The sequence below is a fragment of the Ambystoma mexicanum genome, chromosome 2p (assembly GCF_040938575.1).
Source record: "Ambystoma mexicanum isolate Mex_15411 chromosome 2p, UKY_AmexF1_1, whole genome shotgun sequence".
NCBI classification, from domain to species: Eukaryota; Metazoa; Chordata; class Amphibia; order Caudata; family Ambystomatidae; genus Ambystoma; species Ambystoma mexicanum.
Window position 1 is genome coordinate 942,797,978 of NC_090923.1, and position 17,744 is coordinate 942,815,721.

The 17,744-nt window shown below is 46.3% G+C and overlaps 1 protein-coding gene across 4 annotated transcripts in view; it reads right to left on the reverse strand.

Moving 5' to 3' along the window:
• The window catches only part of EML2 (EMAP like 2), a 511,359-nt gene that overhangs the window by 139,300 nt on the left and 354,315 nt on the right, over positions 1-17,744 (reverse strand). For all 4 annotated transcript variants that reach the window (XM_069644710.1, XM_069644712.1, XM_069644711.1 and 1 more), the window contains 3 exons: positions 6,004-6,032; positions 2,190-2,319; positions 1,170-1,319 (listed from right to left, as the gene is read on the reverse strand). In XM_069644710.1, the coding sequence (XP_069500811.1) occupies positions 1,170-1,319; positions 2,190-2,319; positions 6,004-6,032 (309 nt within the window). The remainder of the gene's footprint in view (positions 1-1,169; positions 1,320-2,189; positions 2,320-6,003; positions 6,033-17,744) is intronic.

Sequence of the window (17,744 nt, forward strand, 5' to 3'; positions counted from 1 at the left end):
ATCATGCAGAAGTTTCCTGAAATAAAAACCAAGAAAAAATAAAAATCTAGTTCTAGGTGATTCATTAAAATATGTTGGTACATGGCACGGGAGGCTTGTTGCCACTAGCGTAGCGGAGTCCCCCGCAGCCACTGCAGTGCGAGGTCCCTGCCACACCAGGTCTAAGGGGGGCCCTGGCCCAGACCTCGCCAATCGGGGCATAGGCTGGGCCTGAGGATCTGTACGCAGCTCAGGCCGCGTGAAGGAGGGGCTCCGCCTCCAGCTCCCTCGCTCTATGTCATACAGGAACCAGGAAGCTATGCTAGCTTCCTGGTTCCTGTCTTGTGTGCAGCATGGCGGAGCCAAAGGTCTGGAGTGAACGTCAAGCAGTCTTCCTGCAGCCTCTCTCCCGTCCTCTGTACAGGTTAAACATTGGGCACCCTTTTGCCATAGCAAAATGATTAAATGGTGCCTCTCCCGCCCCATTTATCTATCACCATCAATGGTCTCCTTTAAAAAACAAATGCAGGGCCATCTTCCTGCTCTCGTCTTTCAAACCATGTTCTAACAAAACGTTTCTTCACACCATTATTGATGTACAGCCATGTCGATCTTTAAAAACGCTTTGGACAAGAGCAATTTCAAATAAGGCAAGAATATATATGAAAGGAGAGCTGGGTTGGTGCTGAAGATAGACACGGGTGGTTGCCAGTGTTTCATGTCCCCACCTAGCTCTAAACAGCCTCAAGGGTGGATTGTGTTCTCTTTGCTAGCACTGTAAAAACCTACTATTGTATTTGGGAATGCTGGAGAAGGAGGCGCAGTAGATTCATCACAGTGCACAGACTATTGGGATGAAGAGGACTGTGGGTGCACCAAGGAGCTGCCAGTGTGGGTGCACCAAGGAGCTGCCAGTGTGGGTGGGTGCACCAAGGACCTGCCAGTGTGCATTTTAGACCAACCACGTCTTCTAGATCCAATGTGTAATGTTCACAAACAAAGCTGCTTGCAAAGCACAGCTGTACTCTGATGAAAACTCAAAGTCAACACAAGGGTCTGGATCAGCCTGCCACAGCCATTACTCAGACCAAAGACATAACATTACAAGTGCTGCTACAGGGTTAGTACCCTCATGCCCAAACCAGATCTGTTCACAGCAAGAGAACCGCCCCCCCCACCAGGATGCTTACCACTTGATATCATCGTTGTGTCCAAGATAGTGGCGCTGGTGCTGCTCTTCCTTGTTGTACAGCACCACAACCGAAGCAATGAAATACACAATCTCTCCGGTGGGCAAGAGGTACAAGTTAGAGCGACAGTCACGCCCACGGTAACCATATCTGAGGGTGATGATTAAGGAGAGGCACCAATAGGGTAGGATTCTGGCACACAAAAAGCATCTCAGGTGCTGGCACTGCCCAAAACCTATGTGCGAAAAATCTTCCCATGCATGAGAATAACGCGTGCAGGTGTAGTGGTCACACAAGGGACAAGAACCCTTTCCGGGATTGAAGGGACAAGCCCAAACTGGCATGCAAACTACTGGGTAGACATGACCCACATATGGTGTCATTTTTAATTGACAAATAAAAAGATAGCTTTTTTAAATATTCAGATAACAAATAGTCTTTTGAGAATGTGAGAAGCAGGAGATGGACTATTAGCATCCTTCTTCTCTGAATCAAAAATGGTTGTCAATCCCAGCCATGTCAAAACACTTGATGGGGGATAGTTCCTCCACCCAGAAGTGATGGTAAGCACCCATTTGCTCATATTCATTACAGATGGTCAGTCCCTGCCATAACACCCACAGGCGATCTGCGCGCGTGCGCACACACAATATGTGATGGATCTGCACACACACACGCGATGGCTCTGTACACATGCGATGGATCTGCACACACCAGGGCTTTTGCTAGGTCTGGAAAAGATCAGGGGCTAAGCGAATGTTGGGACTGGCATGACTCGGGGTTAGCTGGCATTTTGGTTGTAGCCCCTGAGCTATCCGGGGTAGCTCCCCACCCCCCTCCTTAGCAACGCCTCTGGCACACACACACACACACACACACACACAGGCGATGGATCCCCACACACACACACACACCAATCTCTACCTGCTTCTAACCACAAACGGTGATCAGTCATACTGTTCCCAGAGATTTTATAGTATTTGCTGCTCAAAAGTTCTGAACAATCTGCAAAAAGGATACACCCAGTCAAGTTTCAGCTTTTGATGGGGAAGTTCCGCCTTTGCCTCCAGACTGTAAGAGGCCACCAAGGAGTCGGGAACATGCATGGAAACTGGGCGGCCCCGTAGGAACATCTTCACGAAACCATCCTCTGTGCACCAAGGAGAGAGAGAGAGAAAAAGAGAGAAAAAGAGAGACAATTTACGAGTGAGATGCATCATAGTGCCCACAGCATATGCAGGCAGCGGAATCCTAGACAATTTGGCAAACACTTCCCTTAATGGTAGGGCTGGCTGTGGGTATTGGCCACTTTTACTTCCTATAAATTGGCAAATGCTGTCAAAATAAAAAAGGGAGCAAAAATACACCCAATAGAAATTAGGAAAAAGACATGTACGCTATTGCGCCCCTGCGTTCACCCTCACAGCTCCATGCATATGTGTTGCGCAGTAGTGCACGTAGTACCAGAGGAAGAAACTACTATTTTAAGCGCCTGATTGGAAGAGGTAAACGTTTATCTTTTCATGTACATGAATAACTATGTAACAAGAAATAAATATTACCAAAACATATTCAGTTTTGAAACATTTTACCCACAAAAAAATAATTGTACTCAATTTTAAAAAGTTGGATTTGAAAGTGAATCTGGAGCCCTGCCCACAGCACTTCCTCTTGGCCTTCCATCTCAGAGGTACAATATGCTTCTAATCTACAACATGCCCGTCAACCCTCCTTCCATCCACCATTGCCAAAAAAAACATTCCAATAACGTCTTTTTATGCAAGACCCCCCCCCCACCCCAAGCCCTTCTCCTGGATACTTCTTGCTAGCATTCCTCTATACAGCTATATACCCGCTCAGCCCTTCAATGTACTCTTGTGATTCAATTGCCCCCCACCCCCATTGATGGGCCACTCAACATCACGCAACACTTTGACATTTCCTTGCCACGATCATTGAACTCCCGAAGACTTCCCTCCAGGGGTGTTGCTAGGTCTGGAAAAGATCCAGGGCTACGCTAATGTCGGGACTGTCAGGACTGGGGGCTAGCTAACCTTTTTAGTTGTAGCCCCAGAGCTTCTATCTGGGGCTACACCAAAAGACCTGGGGCTATAGCCCCTTAAGCCCCCCTCCAACCTTCCCCTAACCCCTGGGAACCTTTGGTTTTGCATCACAACCATAATATAAACACCAACACATACCATATATTCTGCATGTTCTTGAAGCGTACAAGTCATCCAGGGGTGTGTAGTCATTATCAAACACCCCAAAACTGGTTACAGAGCTGCAGCTAAGAACCCAGGTATGAAATTGGCAATTCAGCAATTTATTGAATGCAAACATTAAATGTTGAAGGAAGGTTTTCTAACAGGATGGTCCTCTCAGTAATGGCCAGCTTTCCTTTCGTGATCTCTCGCCTTCGCTGCTCAGACTAGTGAGCGGTTTTTCATCACCTGGGTCATCCACTCTGGGAGCATCACCGCCATGGAGGAAATCTGTGGTTCACCAACTATTCAGAGGGACCACCATAGAGGGGCATGGAATGTCGATTGGCAGCTGCACACGGCCAACTTGGCCATCACTGTGTTCTCATGATGGCCTGCCAAGACCTGCCTACTTATGCCAGGTTAGCATTTTGACAGCTCTTTGAACAGTGCTGTGCTTCTCAAGCAACATTAAACTAAGCCATTAGGAGTACAGTCGTTTCTGAGCCACTGTCATGGAAAGCAAAGTCGAGGGATGGAAAGTACATTTTTCAGTAGATCCTACATTTGACTGGGAGCCAACACAGGCTCCAGAATGCCAACGTGATGCATTCCTCCCTTTCCAGTCTAAGGAGTCATTCACGGCTGGGTTTTCTACTCTTTATAAATAGGCTAAAAACATTGTATGGGAGGGCTAGCAAAGGACTGTTGGGTGTAGTCAAGTCTTCAGGCTATTAGGATGAGGCAGGCTTAGCGTTATGCGGGAACGATCATCTTACAGCATGATGCAACAAATGGATCTTTGATTATGGATGCGACAGCACACCTATGCTTCAAATTGTGGTTCAAAGGGGAGGAACCTCTCCATGAGAAACCAGAGGTTTTCGATGGTTGTTGGTTGAGGACATGTTCCAATTTCTTCCAGTCCAGGAATAGTTCTGGGATATGTTATTTTGGGGCTTTGCTCAAGTTCGGGTTCAGATTCAATTGGTTTGTCATCATCCACAAGTCTATTTTCGAGAGGCGATTTCCGAGACGCAGTTGCTTTTGTTTTCAGTTGAGGCTTGTGTTAGTTTGCAGACAATTTTGTTACTTGTTAGCATAATTGTATCAGGTGAGACTGATGTTGCTGGCGATTTACGAAAGGGGTCTTAAAGATGCTAAAGATTACAGGTATGTGGGTGGCGGGGGGGGGGGGTTGGCTCCAACCTTGTGATACCCTGCAAATAATTGTATGGTGGTGAAGGGGCATTTGGAAGGAGGCATATGCGGTCTCTGTTCTGTGGGAAAGGAAACACGTTATTCTTTTAGTGCACTGTACCCCCCATTCTTAGATCTGCAACTGTTCTTAGGAGGACAGGGTGCCTAATATGCAGCCAAAATATCCAGAAGGATGAAGGTTCGGCATTCTTTAGTGTTGCCCAAATTCATTACCCGTTTCATTTGCTTCCCTTCATTGGTTTAATTCTATGCTATATCTCATGGAGGACGTTGTTAGCATCCATATAATCCAGAGTTCCTAGTCGACCAATTTTGCACAGGTATTACTGTGTACAGCGTGTCAGTGATGGATCGGTAGTTTGTAGGGAATACAGCCATCAAGTGCTATTGTTGGTGCACACCAGAGACCACATTTTCAGGATTGATGGCATCAGAAGAATCGACTACGGCATCTACCGCAAAGGCATATAAGGCTACCTAGTGGCGAGTAGAGGTCCAAGTTAGAGAGGGCCAGGGTGAAACCCGACATCAAGCCCGAGGGCCAAGCCAGAGAAAGCCAGAGGCCCTCCCCATGTCCCACACCTAGCAATTCTTGGTACCAAGCATAGAATAGGATCAGGTTCAGAGGCAGAAAACTAGAAGCCTCTTTGTTTGAACCCCACAAATGGCTAGCGTCGTCAATGTTTCTCGATTTATTAAAGATAAGCACCCAAGAGACTTTAAAGTAATCTACATTTTAGGTGCCAAACAACTCATACTTTAATCTGACCACAATCTAACCTGTTTCCACTATGATATGCGTAGTTGGTCCAATGGAATCCCTAGAAACACTGGTGGTGTCCGGGAACTGTGCGTTACCAATCATCTCACTGTGTCCCCACTTGCCCAGCCAGGGGGGGGGGGGGGGCAGATGGGATGGTTTGCTCAGACGGATTACATATTGTTATAGAGCAGGTGCTACAGTCACATGCCCTGAGCAAATCACAAGGGATATTGATAAAAGGCAGGGAGGATAGCTCAGGGGCAACACGCTCGCCTTGCAAGCAAAAACGACAGAGCAACACAGGTTTGATCCCTGGCTCCGCGCTTAGAAACCTCTGGGCATTAAGCGCGTTATAAATATACCAATTACAATAAAAGGACCAACAACTTGGAACCGAACAACATTTGTTCTCATGCACAAGTTACTCCAATGCATCTCCTACTCATGAACAATAAATCCACCTTTATACTTTTTCGTACCTCTCGCCTTTACCCACCACTGCTATCATTTCTCACCTTTTTAACTACACTCTCACCCCTAAATGGGCAAATCCTTCTCTCAGAGGCTCAGCCCCGACTCCCTCCCTCCCCCCATTGCGTGGTCTCGACCTTCCCATTAAGAAACATTGCAAAGCTCAGAGGCTCACCTGCGTTGAAGATGGCATCTTTGGGTTTGCTGTAAAATAAAGAAAGCAATGATTACTTTAAAAGGCACACAATGGAGCATCCTCTCAGATGCTGAAATTCCCCAGCGAGTAGAAACCTGACCTCTGGAAAAGTATTGGGGGCGATCATGTGGCATCATCCCATTTTGATCTTTACAGCCGCCTTATCCTGCAACCATATACAGCCCAGGGACTCCCCCCCCCCCCTCTTTCCCGACATCATGCCCTAGCAGCCCATTCATGCGTTTAGACCCAGGTCTGCAAAATGCCAGAGGCAGCCTTTGTCAAACGCGGATCCAATAAAGGATTTTCCATTCATCCCCTCTCAGACACATTACCGCCAGCTCTGAACGTGAACAAAAGCCCTACAAATGCTTGCCCAGAGTTGGCAAAGGCAGCACATTGATGGAAACTCTGCAGCCAAGGCATGGAAGATGGAGTCCACTAAACAGGCTTTGGTAAGGGGGTGGGGGCCAGCCTTATCACAGTCTACCAAGCCAACAGACCTGGGTTACTCATTATGCCCAGAACATGGCGGAGTACTCGTCAAGCTGTTCCTAGATCAGGGAGAAGAGACAGCAAGAGCCTATCACAAAGTACCACACTGGGCAGGCTCAGGATAGGAGGGTTGGAGACACAGATTTAAAAGAGTAGGTCAGAGGACCCTCGGAATGGCAATAGTTTTGGTTAGCATATCCTGCCAAATTAGGTTAGCATCCTTACTTGAGCAAATGTCTGGCTGCCCCTCGGTTTTTCAGCTGTAAATGTAGGACCTTGCAAGCTTTGGACCATATTCAACTACAAAGACGAACTGATCAGGATTGTCTGTAGAAGACTTGCGATACGTTGCCTCGCACAAACATTCTGGAAACTATCCGTAATTGGGGTTTGACCTTGGTAGCTTTTGGATACACACATTGGAAAATCACTACCCTGTCCATTCTCAGCTTTTGTTCAACTGGGGGCCAATACTTACCTAGTTCTACTTGAATCCCATGGGCAAACCCACACCTGCCATAGTATGTCCCTCCCCCCACCAGAATCATATCTGTTTCTTTTATGTGCAAGACTCACAATTAAGCCTTGTGCGGATATATTAGTTTGAACCACCTGAATTTCAAGTGGCTCGAAAAGGTTGAACCAAGGTCAAACCGATTACATAAAAAGTTCAAACCAAATATTTTAGCACTTCATTAGGTGGTCAACACGGTTGGGCCAAGCTCTTACCTTTAGAAAACAGGCTCAAAAGGGGTTGTAGATGGCTAGAGTGACTGCTCTATGGTATTACTAGTTAATTGCGCGATACTGGCATTTAAGGGAAGTTACGCTGCTGCTTACTACCTGCCTCTACATACTATATATGGCATATTTCTGCCACAATTGCATAACTGTTTGTATACTGTAACCTTGTAACTTGTCCGTAAGCGCCCATTTACACCTGGGTCTGGAGCGCTATACTAAATAAAATAAACAAACGTCATAGGGCCCAAACATTCTGCCTGGATCATTTGCTTTGCAGACACAGCACAGAGCCTTCAATGACATTTTCAGTTCGGAAGCTTTTTTATTTTGGTTTAGAAAGATTGGATGAGGAAATTACTTCATGGTTCGAGGCCACTATTTAAATCATCTTGCTGCCCATTCATTCAGCATATTTCTTTTTAATATATTTCATATTATTAAAAAAAAGTAAATCAGAGCATGTATGTACGGGGGTGGGGTGGGGGAATCAGCGTAGGGTGGGGAGAAACAGAGTGAGATCGGCTTGGGGGCTTGTGTGGGGTAAACACACAAGAAACCCGATTTTTGGAGAATTATTGGGGTACGGAGAAAGTAACAGTAAGACTTAGCAGGGTTAAGTGACAGATCTGCAGGGAGGCAAGACATAGCGGCTAGAAGTGAACACATGCACGGATAGATGAAAGTTAAAGAGCAGCAGCAGCAATTGGCGATCATCCATCTCTTGATGGCGTGAACTGCACAGGGGCAGACAAACTGATGTACAGAAAGAGGAACCGGGAGGGGTGCTACTGGTGGTCCATTCGCACCAGCTGCAGCGCTTGCTGTGTGCAGTGGTGATGCCAGAATATCATACGGCCAATTGGCCAATCACACATTCCGCTCCCAAAGTCATTCTGCGGTGCATGCACTAGTAAACACAGGAATTGGAGCAAACGTTTTTGCACCCAAACTTGAGGTTGCATTTCCAATTCCATTCACTACTGCAAACGGGGAGGCCAGGTGAAATTGAAAGTTCCAGACAAGAAAAAGGTATTTTAGGATCACACTAGCAAAAAGTTACTTCGCATGGGTTCTGTAGACAAACAATAAAACGCTCATCAATTGTTGAAAATCAATTATCCTGTAGGCCGCTGTTCCGAGTTTCTTATCGCTTGTTGTGCATTACACTCTGAAGTAAACTGCACCAAGAAGGGGCACGTGTGGCTGGCCGACATACCCCGAGCATACGTGGAGGCGAGAGTTGGCCTGCTGCATACTGGGACCTTCTGTGCGCGCTCTCCATATGATGCAGTGCAGTGTGTTGCAGTGCAAATATCTTGGAAACTGTGCATCCTAGGGACTTGAAACATGTTTTTCGAGGTCCCTACCTTTGAGTGGTGTTCCTTGTGCCGGGACACTTAAAATGGGCTTTGTCCTGTCCTTCTACAGCCACATTGATGTTTCGCCCATTTCAGGCAAGCGTCTCATGTGTGAAGGGGCTGAAATCCAGGGAAAGGGGTGGGGAGTCCCAATGTCATGTAGCCAGTAATGCCCAGAGGGTCCCAACAGGACACTTCCTGCCCAAAAATAAATAAGCAAAAAAAAAAAAAACTAAATAAAAGAAAACACTGCCGTTTCTTTACTTGGCAGTGGAGTGCCAAGCCTAAACCCATAGTAACTCAGTGATCCATTCCAGCAGCATCACATTGCGTCAGGCCAATGTTGTGAAAGCATTTCAGCACGGCCAAAAATATCACCGGTCACATGATCAGGTTTATGCTCAATCCAAATCTTCCAATTATGTTGGTAACATACCCTACCCTTCATTGAGAAACCTAGATTCCGGTGGCTTTTGGGAAAAGCCCATCACCTCTGGAAAAGGTCCCAGCTGCTGTTTTTTCTCTCCAAGGCGGTATCCGAATTGTACGATTATGGCCATAGTGGGACAGGCACTACAGCTGTCCAAGCTTCCAAAAAACAATGTTTACTATGGAAATGTTTACCAGAGATCAAAGCATTGCCTATATGGCCATCAGGGCACACTGGGTAACCTTTCCATTACCTGCCAGTCAAGAGGGGTCCCATAATAATGCAAGAGGGCAACAGATACTTGTCCGTCACGGGCAATACTTGCATGCAAGTATTTAAGGGGAGATGCAATAGGGGAGTTGTGTGAGAAAGTGGGGGCGGTACAAGAAAAAGCAGCTAAGGCTTTGTAATTGGACTTTGATAGCAGGCAATGGATAAAATGTAATGGTTGCCTTAAAAAAAAAAAAAAGGCAACGTTGTACACATCCCATGCTTTTTACATGTACTACAACTGTTCATCACATGCTTTGTGAACAACAGTCAGCCTGTAAAAGAAAGGACAGCAGTGGCACAGAATATCACGCCTACTAGCATCCACACAAAAAAAGAAAAATCCTACACAAATTACAGGTGCACCACAAGCTGCCTCAGCAGACCCTAGAGACCTCAGTAGACACTTGTTGGAAATCCACTTTGCACATGTTGGAGAGACTGCAGAAGCAATGCAATGCCATTTCAGTCTACTGCAACTCGCTACCGCAAGATGTACAGCCAAGGACTATATTGGGTATTCTTAAAACAAAGCCAGTGACAGTTGCAGCTTTGTGCTACGACACTTAACAGGAGGCTACCAAGAAGGTAACGCGTCACAATGCATCACTCCGTGAGGTCCTCCCTCTGGTATACCTCTATCAAGTACATTTTTTTTTCATACTAGTTCATGCCCCGATGAAGACGAGACCCCGAAGTCACTACTCGTAACTAGTAGGCGACATGCAAAAAAATAAAAATAATAATATATATTATATGTATATTCAAAAGGTGACATTGTAAAAACAATAGCAAACTTGTCGATATTGTAAAAACAAGGTGAATTTACGACCCCATTGTGTAATTGTCGAGTTTGTCATTTTGCAGTTTAATTTTTCTGTAGGAGATTTGTCAATGTAATCAATATGTGAAGTATTGTGAAGTATGCATAAGCACCAAGTAAAACTCCAGCACTTTTCTGATGGGACTAGCGCCCCAATGATAAAAAAAGTACATGAGACACAACGTGCACTTGAATCCAGACTCTATGTAATAAATTAAGTCTTTTTTTTTTTTTTTTAAATAAACCTTTACTGTTCCTATACTTTTATATTAAAAAGAAACCGTTCCGGAACGGTTTCGTTTTAAAAAATAAAAAGTGCAGGAAGCAGTTAAAACTAGCACTTCAGTGCTCTGCACTGAACGAACCCTTGAACAGCGGGCACATTTGTTTAAGGGTTTGTATGGCACGTGGGAGGCGGTGTGGTGATGGGGGGGGGGGTCTGTGGGGAGAGGGGACAGGCAAGCAGGGAACTACTACTTTTCGTGCACTCTGACCACAGGATGTTAAAAATCGAAGTCTTTGGCAGCTGTATATACAACACGCTGCGCGGCGTGCAGCAGTGTGTTCTGGGCTTCAGATCTAGAGGTGCCAGCAGCAAACGACCCTGAAAGGCAGTGTATGGGTCCTTGGAAGTCTTAACGGCGAGTGGCAGATTTGTCCAAGTTTCTGTTAACTCCGGATGAACCTACACAGCCATGGCAGAGGAAGAGGCTTCCTCGGAAAGTAAATTTGCAGTGTTCTTTGCCCCCATCAGAAACTGAACCACTCTGTAATAAGTTGATCTCTCCCCGGACCGCAGATTTATTCTTGTCGCAATTCCTGAAACCGTTGGCTTAAGGCATGCCCAGGTTGCTTTTCCCAATGGATTGCAGTTTGGATTATACCTTGAACGCCTCATCGATACAGAAAATACATTTTTCCCCCCCATGCAATCCTAAAGACTGCAAGCCCTTGATTCACCTCAATGCAGATGAAAACAGGGATACAACTGGGATTGTTCCACCCGTTTTGGCCTCAAATGTTTCCCGAATGGAGTGCATAGAGGAACGGGTAGATATGCTTCATTCCGAGGTGGATCCCTCTCAAGAACTCAGACATCCCAGTAAGGGTAACGGAACCAGGTTTAATTTCATCTCATCTCTCCAGCGAGTACTCTAATCCCCCGATACCCAACTTGGGGCCTCATACACTGGGCGCCCTGAACTTCGTACTGTCATCGCTCGTAAAGGTATTCAATATTCTCAAAGAAGTCAGGAGAAATTCTGAGCAGCTGCATAGCATCAGAAACAGAGTCTATTCCTAAAAAGGAGGAAACAAAATGTTTCTTTAAAAACTACGTTTTAGGTATTGTAACCAAATTAGAGGACATCAAGCAGGAATTTACTTCTTTGCCTTTCCACGAGAAAGTATTCGAAACCACACTTAAAAAATGGAAAGCATTCAGAATCAATTAGCTTTAATGGAAACCAATAACGAAAAACCATGCTTAAATTACTTAAATAACAGTGATTATCTTCCTTGTGTAACTGTTATTAATGACACGTGAAAGTACATTAGAAGTAACCGAATCCCTGGTGGAGAGAGGGGAACCTTACTGTACCCGAATCCATGGTGGAGAGGGGAACCTTACTCCGCAGAGTTGACGCTGCAAATCTTCCCATATTCAGATACCGCTCTGGATATGGAATTAGTAGAGGCATTTCTGCGACAAGGAGCTATGGAGGAAGGCCTTGACCAGTCTGTGGTTTTGATGGTCTCCCCTGCGCTCGTGCTAGAGTTGAGTCACACTAAACACAAAAATCGAGACGCTGCAACCCGAACAGTGTGCTGGGAAGCAAGTTTAAAAAAAAAATCTAAAAATGAAAAAGCTAAAAATGTGAACAGCAACTCCACTCGAAGTTATGTTAGATCCCTACAATCTCACTTGGTTCAGGATCTGCCTAAGAAGCCTACAGTTACAAAAACAAACGGTTGAGGATTGCCCCAATATTTGTAAAGCATGGTGGCCAAGTGAAAGGACGGAAATATTCCTTAAATGACATTGAAGGCACTAGGTTGTTCCTTGTTGACGGGGAAGTGCAGTCTGAGAATAGTAAGAGTTCTAAGGGTACCCCTTTGTTTTGCTTTCCCTTTCGTGCCTCAGGTTTGGAAGACATTCATTGTATAACCAAAGATTGTGGGATGCAGCAGACTATGGAAAGTAAAAGCAGGTCAACTTGTGTCACTGAAGCTCCTTATATGCCAATTGTCTTGGATTGACAGACAAAATGAGGAGTTACAACTCATGGGGGTCAATTAGCCAGAAGGCCTTGTATGAACTGCGACAAGATTCTTGTATTAATAACCCTAGAGTTCCAAAGGGTCCTTGTGTACTTAAGGCGCAAAAGGCAGCTCTTCAGGGTCCTGGTGGCCCTCGTGACTATCCATTGAAATATTTTATTAACAAGAGATCCGGGAATAGCCTGGTGGAACTAGTTGCTGCATTTTTTTGCTTGATATGGATACTATTGTGGTCTCTAGTTTGGGTGTTGAGCGGACTAAATTGTCAGCACCAGCTTCTAATACAATTTTAGTTCCCCTCTTTATCTCTTCAACCTCCTCACCTATGGAGTCGAAATCCTCCTCTACTGGGCTGAGCGCTCGGTGTGCGGTGTAGTCCTTTTCCTTTTTTCGAGGCCGAGCATGTCTCCCACAAGAGGAAGCCACAGTGAGAGCGTGTAAATACGCCCTGACCGTGTCCCCCTCCCAGGAGGGACAAAAAGGGGGGAAAAAGCCAGAATAGGCAAAAAAACCCTTGAACCGGCAGGTATCCTGATGGCAGCTGGGCTCGTGGAAAGCAGACGAGAGACGGGAGAAGGCAGCAACAGGAAGCACCAGGATAAGTAAACTCCAGCAACACCGGAAAAGAAAGTAAACAAACGAAAGGCAGAAAGCCAGGAACGAAGGAGTGAAAGGAGGGAGGAGGAAAAGAACGGAAGGCGGGAACTGGAGAAAGACCGGGAAGAGACAGGAAAGTGCAAAAGGTAAGGCTCGAGGAGCAAGAGGTAAACAGCATGTAGCAAGACCGCGGCAGTGAAGAAAAGCAGCTGACCGTGGAAGGTTGCAACGCGCTGGACCAAGGGAGAGGAGTGGTTAAATAACGCTACGGTCAACCAAGCGGAAAAAGACTAGACCGCTTAGTGAACGCAGCGTCAAGCGTGACGGGAATCAGGAAGTCCGTAAGCGGCAACGGGGCCAAAGACGCCAGCTGGGAATGCGGCACATGACAAATTTACCTGTAAAGCGAACCAACCAAATAGGAATACCACATCACATAGAAATCAAACTGATAGAGGCGTTTAACAAAGTATGCAGAGGTGGATAAGGTCTAGACTGGGTCTTCTGAGGGTCTTGTTATGGATGCGATTTTTACAGAGCTGGAGTTTCATTTTCTTAATAGATCTATGGTCTTGGCGATTTTCATTGACATACCAGGTTTAAAAATGATTGAAAAGGATATTGATCTAATAGAGTTCTGTGATTAGGATAGGTGGGATGTGGCCAAAATAACTAACCTCTTGGCATATAAGAAAGCACATTCTATCATCTGCGGATGAGATTTGCCAGAGGGGTTTTGACATCTAGATTTCACCAATGCTGCCAATCGTACTCCCCCACCCTTGCCAAGTTAGGGAAAATAAAGAGGATTATTTCAGTGGTCCTTGAATGTTTCAAGGGCCACAACTAGTGCCACCATGGGGAAGGGGAGAGTGGATATCCCCGAGAAAGAGGGAAGATTTGTTTTTGTTGTCTAACCCTGTGCAAAACCGTTTGAGGGAAAGGGTCATGTGTTTAGCATTTGCTCTTGGAACATCTGAGGTTTCCAGCATTTGCTAATTTCAAGGGATTGTTGAGGGAAGTTTAGCAGTAAGACTTTGTGGTTTTGCAAGAAACGTTTGACCGAGAAGGTTATAATAGACGGTTATTCGGTTTGCCAATTAATGGAAACACACGGGGTGGCTGGTCGCCCCCCATTCATTCTGCTGGGTCACACTCAGGCAACCAATCACTCAGAAGGGCATTCAGCAGTCAGTCAGCCAATCAGGCTACAGTCACTACACTACACAGAATGTGGATTCGGACAAGTACCACGCCATTCAACACTACACAATGCATTCATACTAGTTTCGGGCAGGACTGTCTCAGTCATTGTGTCAAACACCAGATACCAGACATCCACAACAAGAAGTGTATATTCGTCACACACTCCATTCACCCAGGTACCACCCTCAGGCGTACCCACAACATACAGTCGTTGGGAAGGCTCCAGCCAGTCTAGTTGGCTCTTCCCCACGCTACCATATATGGAAATTCCACCCAACAGCCAGTCAGGGGGAAGGGACAGAGTCAGGGCTTCCAGGGACTTCGGGAAAACCAAGGTAACAGGTGACGGAAAGCAAGAGGCCACGGGGGCCATCTTGTCCCCATCAGGAATCTACTGATTCCCATGACAGGGCCTCAGGGCACCAGTCAATTCATCACAGAGCTGCCACCAGCCCGTACCCTGCTCTGTGGGCCACACACAGGTGCCAAAAAACATGCACTAGGGGCACAGGGTTGTACCCCCACCCATGGGTGCCATAAGGGTATCCCATGGGTCTGTACACCAAACCAAAAGAGCTGCACCACCAGGAGTCCCACATGAACTCCTGTGCGGAAAACATAACAGAACATACAATAAAAAGCAGTAAAGGACAAGGATGCGGAGGCCCTGTCCCTCTGATGCATTTCCCGCATCACACGAGGTCCGAGTCGTACCAGGAGTTATACTTGGCTTTGGGCTTCAGGCAGATCCCCATGACAGGGGCAAGAACATCAAGAGTATCAAATATAGCAGAGTGGAGCATAGAAAGGGCTGTGTAAGGGTGTGAGACAGCCAAAGGGAGGAGGTGTGGGGTGAGAAAGTGGCGGTGAAAGCCTCAGCTGACACACTCTTCATGGGTTGGATAACCGAGAAGGTAGGTGGCAGTGCTGGAGTTGGCTTGCCCTGAGGGGTTGAGAGAGTGAGCTGGATGCAAAGATGTATACCTGGGCGATATGTCGTCATAGAAAAATGCATGTATTTGTGCTCCAAGGTAACGCGTATACAGGGTATGGCAGGCTCATCTCTACATCCCTCTTTGCCTCAACTCTTCCCTTGCAGCTTGCCCTCGGAAATTTGGTATAGTAAAAAAGGTATATAGTTTACTTTGCCTGAGCCATCTGTAAGAGACTCCTGGATCTCCTCAAGTCAGGAACAGGACGGTTTCTCTTGCTCCAGATGAAAAACAAGCATTGGCAATGCCAACAGTTTGGGCTTTTGTGTAGGCATGGGAAAGCCACTTGCCAGACACACCCACAGTGATATTAACTGGCCAGTGATGGAAGCATATGCAAAATAGTGCGAGTACCTGGGCACCCAATAGCAGAGCCTGGCAAGTGCCAAATACACATACAAGCCAGCTTGTATTTAACAGGATTTCAGTAAAGGACGCGCAGAGTGCTTATAAATCAAGTGGCTGAAGGCAGATCTGGCAAGACATTTTTATAACGCCAGTAGCAGGTTTACAACTCCAATTAAGTTCTTAACTCTCAGAAGACTGCTTTAAAAACACACTGGCAGGCTCTTCGAGTGCAAGGTTGGATGGCAAGGTGCGAATAAAGCAAGCTCAAATAGTTCCCATGAGGAGGCCTTTTGAGCGGAGATGGGCAGGACCTGGTTGGGAATGGCCACAGGCCTTAGCATGGCATGGGTGGGCACATAACCAAAGAACACCTACAGGCTGTGTGCCCCTCATATGCCATTCCTCCAGATCTGTACTCGAATGCAAGAAATAGGTGTCACAAGGTGACCCAATAACCCAAATGAATAAGGAGGGCAGTTTAAATCCTCTACAGAGAAGACTACGGACAATTATTATAGTATTTATTAAGTGCAGGCCTAGATTCTGGAAGCAACGGCACGCTTACAATCATATTTGGGGTGGGAAATAAGAGGGAGGGGGCAACACAGTGAGGTAAGCAGAGAAAAAGAGCCGGATAGCGGGCAATTGGCAGCAGGTGATCTACAAGCAACCAGGGGATTAAAAGGTGAGGAACACAACACAAAGTCTCAGTTAGGGTGAGGAGTGGAGAGTGCGTGGACCTAGGTGTTAGGGAGGAGCCAGATGCCAGACAACCAAAATGCGCGACAGTTTCCAGAGCATCCACCTATTTCAATCAACAATTCTACAAAATATTTAGGATTGTGAATCGCTGAGCCACGAGAAAGTTGCGAGGCTGTACATAGACACAAAAGCATACATTCGCCTAGCAATGGCAGGAAGAGCATGCATCCGTTACTGATGGAATGACCCCGAAGGGTTTGCGATTTTTTCAAGAAGGGCGAATTTTTGGGAGAAATTTCTGGATTGGTTTGGGAATTGCCAGTAGGGTTCGGGTGGGGGGGGTGCGGGGGGCTAGATTCACATCTAAAATGCAAACGTTGTCAGACATGTCTGTGGATGAGGGAGATGGCCTTGAATGTTTATAATTGGAAACACGTGGGGGGACTGGGAGAGGCGACGAGAAGTCATCCCCCAACTGCTTTGAGGGGGGAGGGGGATATGAAAATCACTAGTGGAGGTTTAACAGGAAACTTGGGAGGCCAAGGCAGGGGTCACTGTAGGCAGCCAAAAACGAGAACTTGTAAAATAGTACTGTAAAAGCAAAGAAAAAAAAAAAAGGGACAATTCTGCACAGCATTTTAAAAATGAAGCGCAAGATCGAACGTCCTATGTGTGACTTAGTTGGCAGTGTCCTGGTCAGATGTTGCTTTTCAAGCTGCTGGATCTCGATGTTGCCCAAATTATACCCTTCAAATTCTGATCAGCAGAGCCCAATAAAGTGGCTGCTTCTTCTATGCACGGCAGATGTCCTTGGGTCCAGAAAGGTAGGGTTACATCATGTGTCCAGGTGGCTCACCAGTCCAGATTAGCTGTTGGAGCATACCAGGTTGGTGGACGAGGCGGTTGCCCACAAGAACACACCACACAGATTCCACGAGCAGCCAGAAATTGCTTTCTCAAAAGAACTCCATGCCACTAAAGATAGGGCCACACCTGGGCATGGAGTTGGCATGACGTTTCATGACAGGACCACACAAAATAGATTACGGGATTTGATATCTGTATAGTTATTGCCTCAAGTGCCGTCAGAGGTAGGGGGAATACGGGGAGTGATTGACAAGACTGACTTTCTCTGTGGTATCCACATCCTGGTGAATCCAAGAGGTTTCATAGTCAAACATTCAACTACGTTTGAACGAGGATGCCTGGGTTCGGTTGGTCTGCACCTTGTGTTTTTAAAAGAATGCATCCCAATAATGGGGGGAGCGGGGGGCGATGTGTTGCCAGCATACGCTCCGTCTCCTATCTACAGGTCTTTGGATGAGGTTCGGGACATGAAATGTTCTGGGAAGAATAAGCGAGGAGAAGTCCTACCAAAAAAAGCTATGGTGGACATTGTTGGTAAAGCTCTGAAAGATCACGAGGACCATCTCTAAAACAGCTTCCAGGGAAAGAAGACCGGTGTGTGGCGCTCA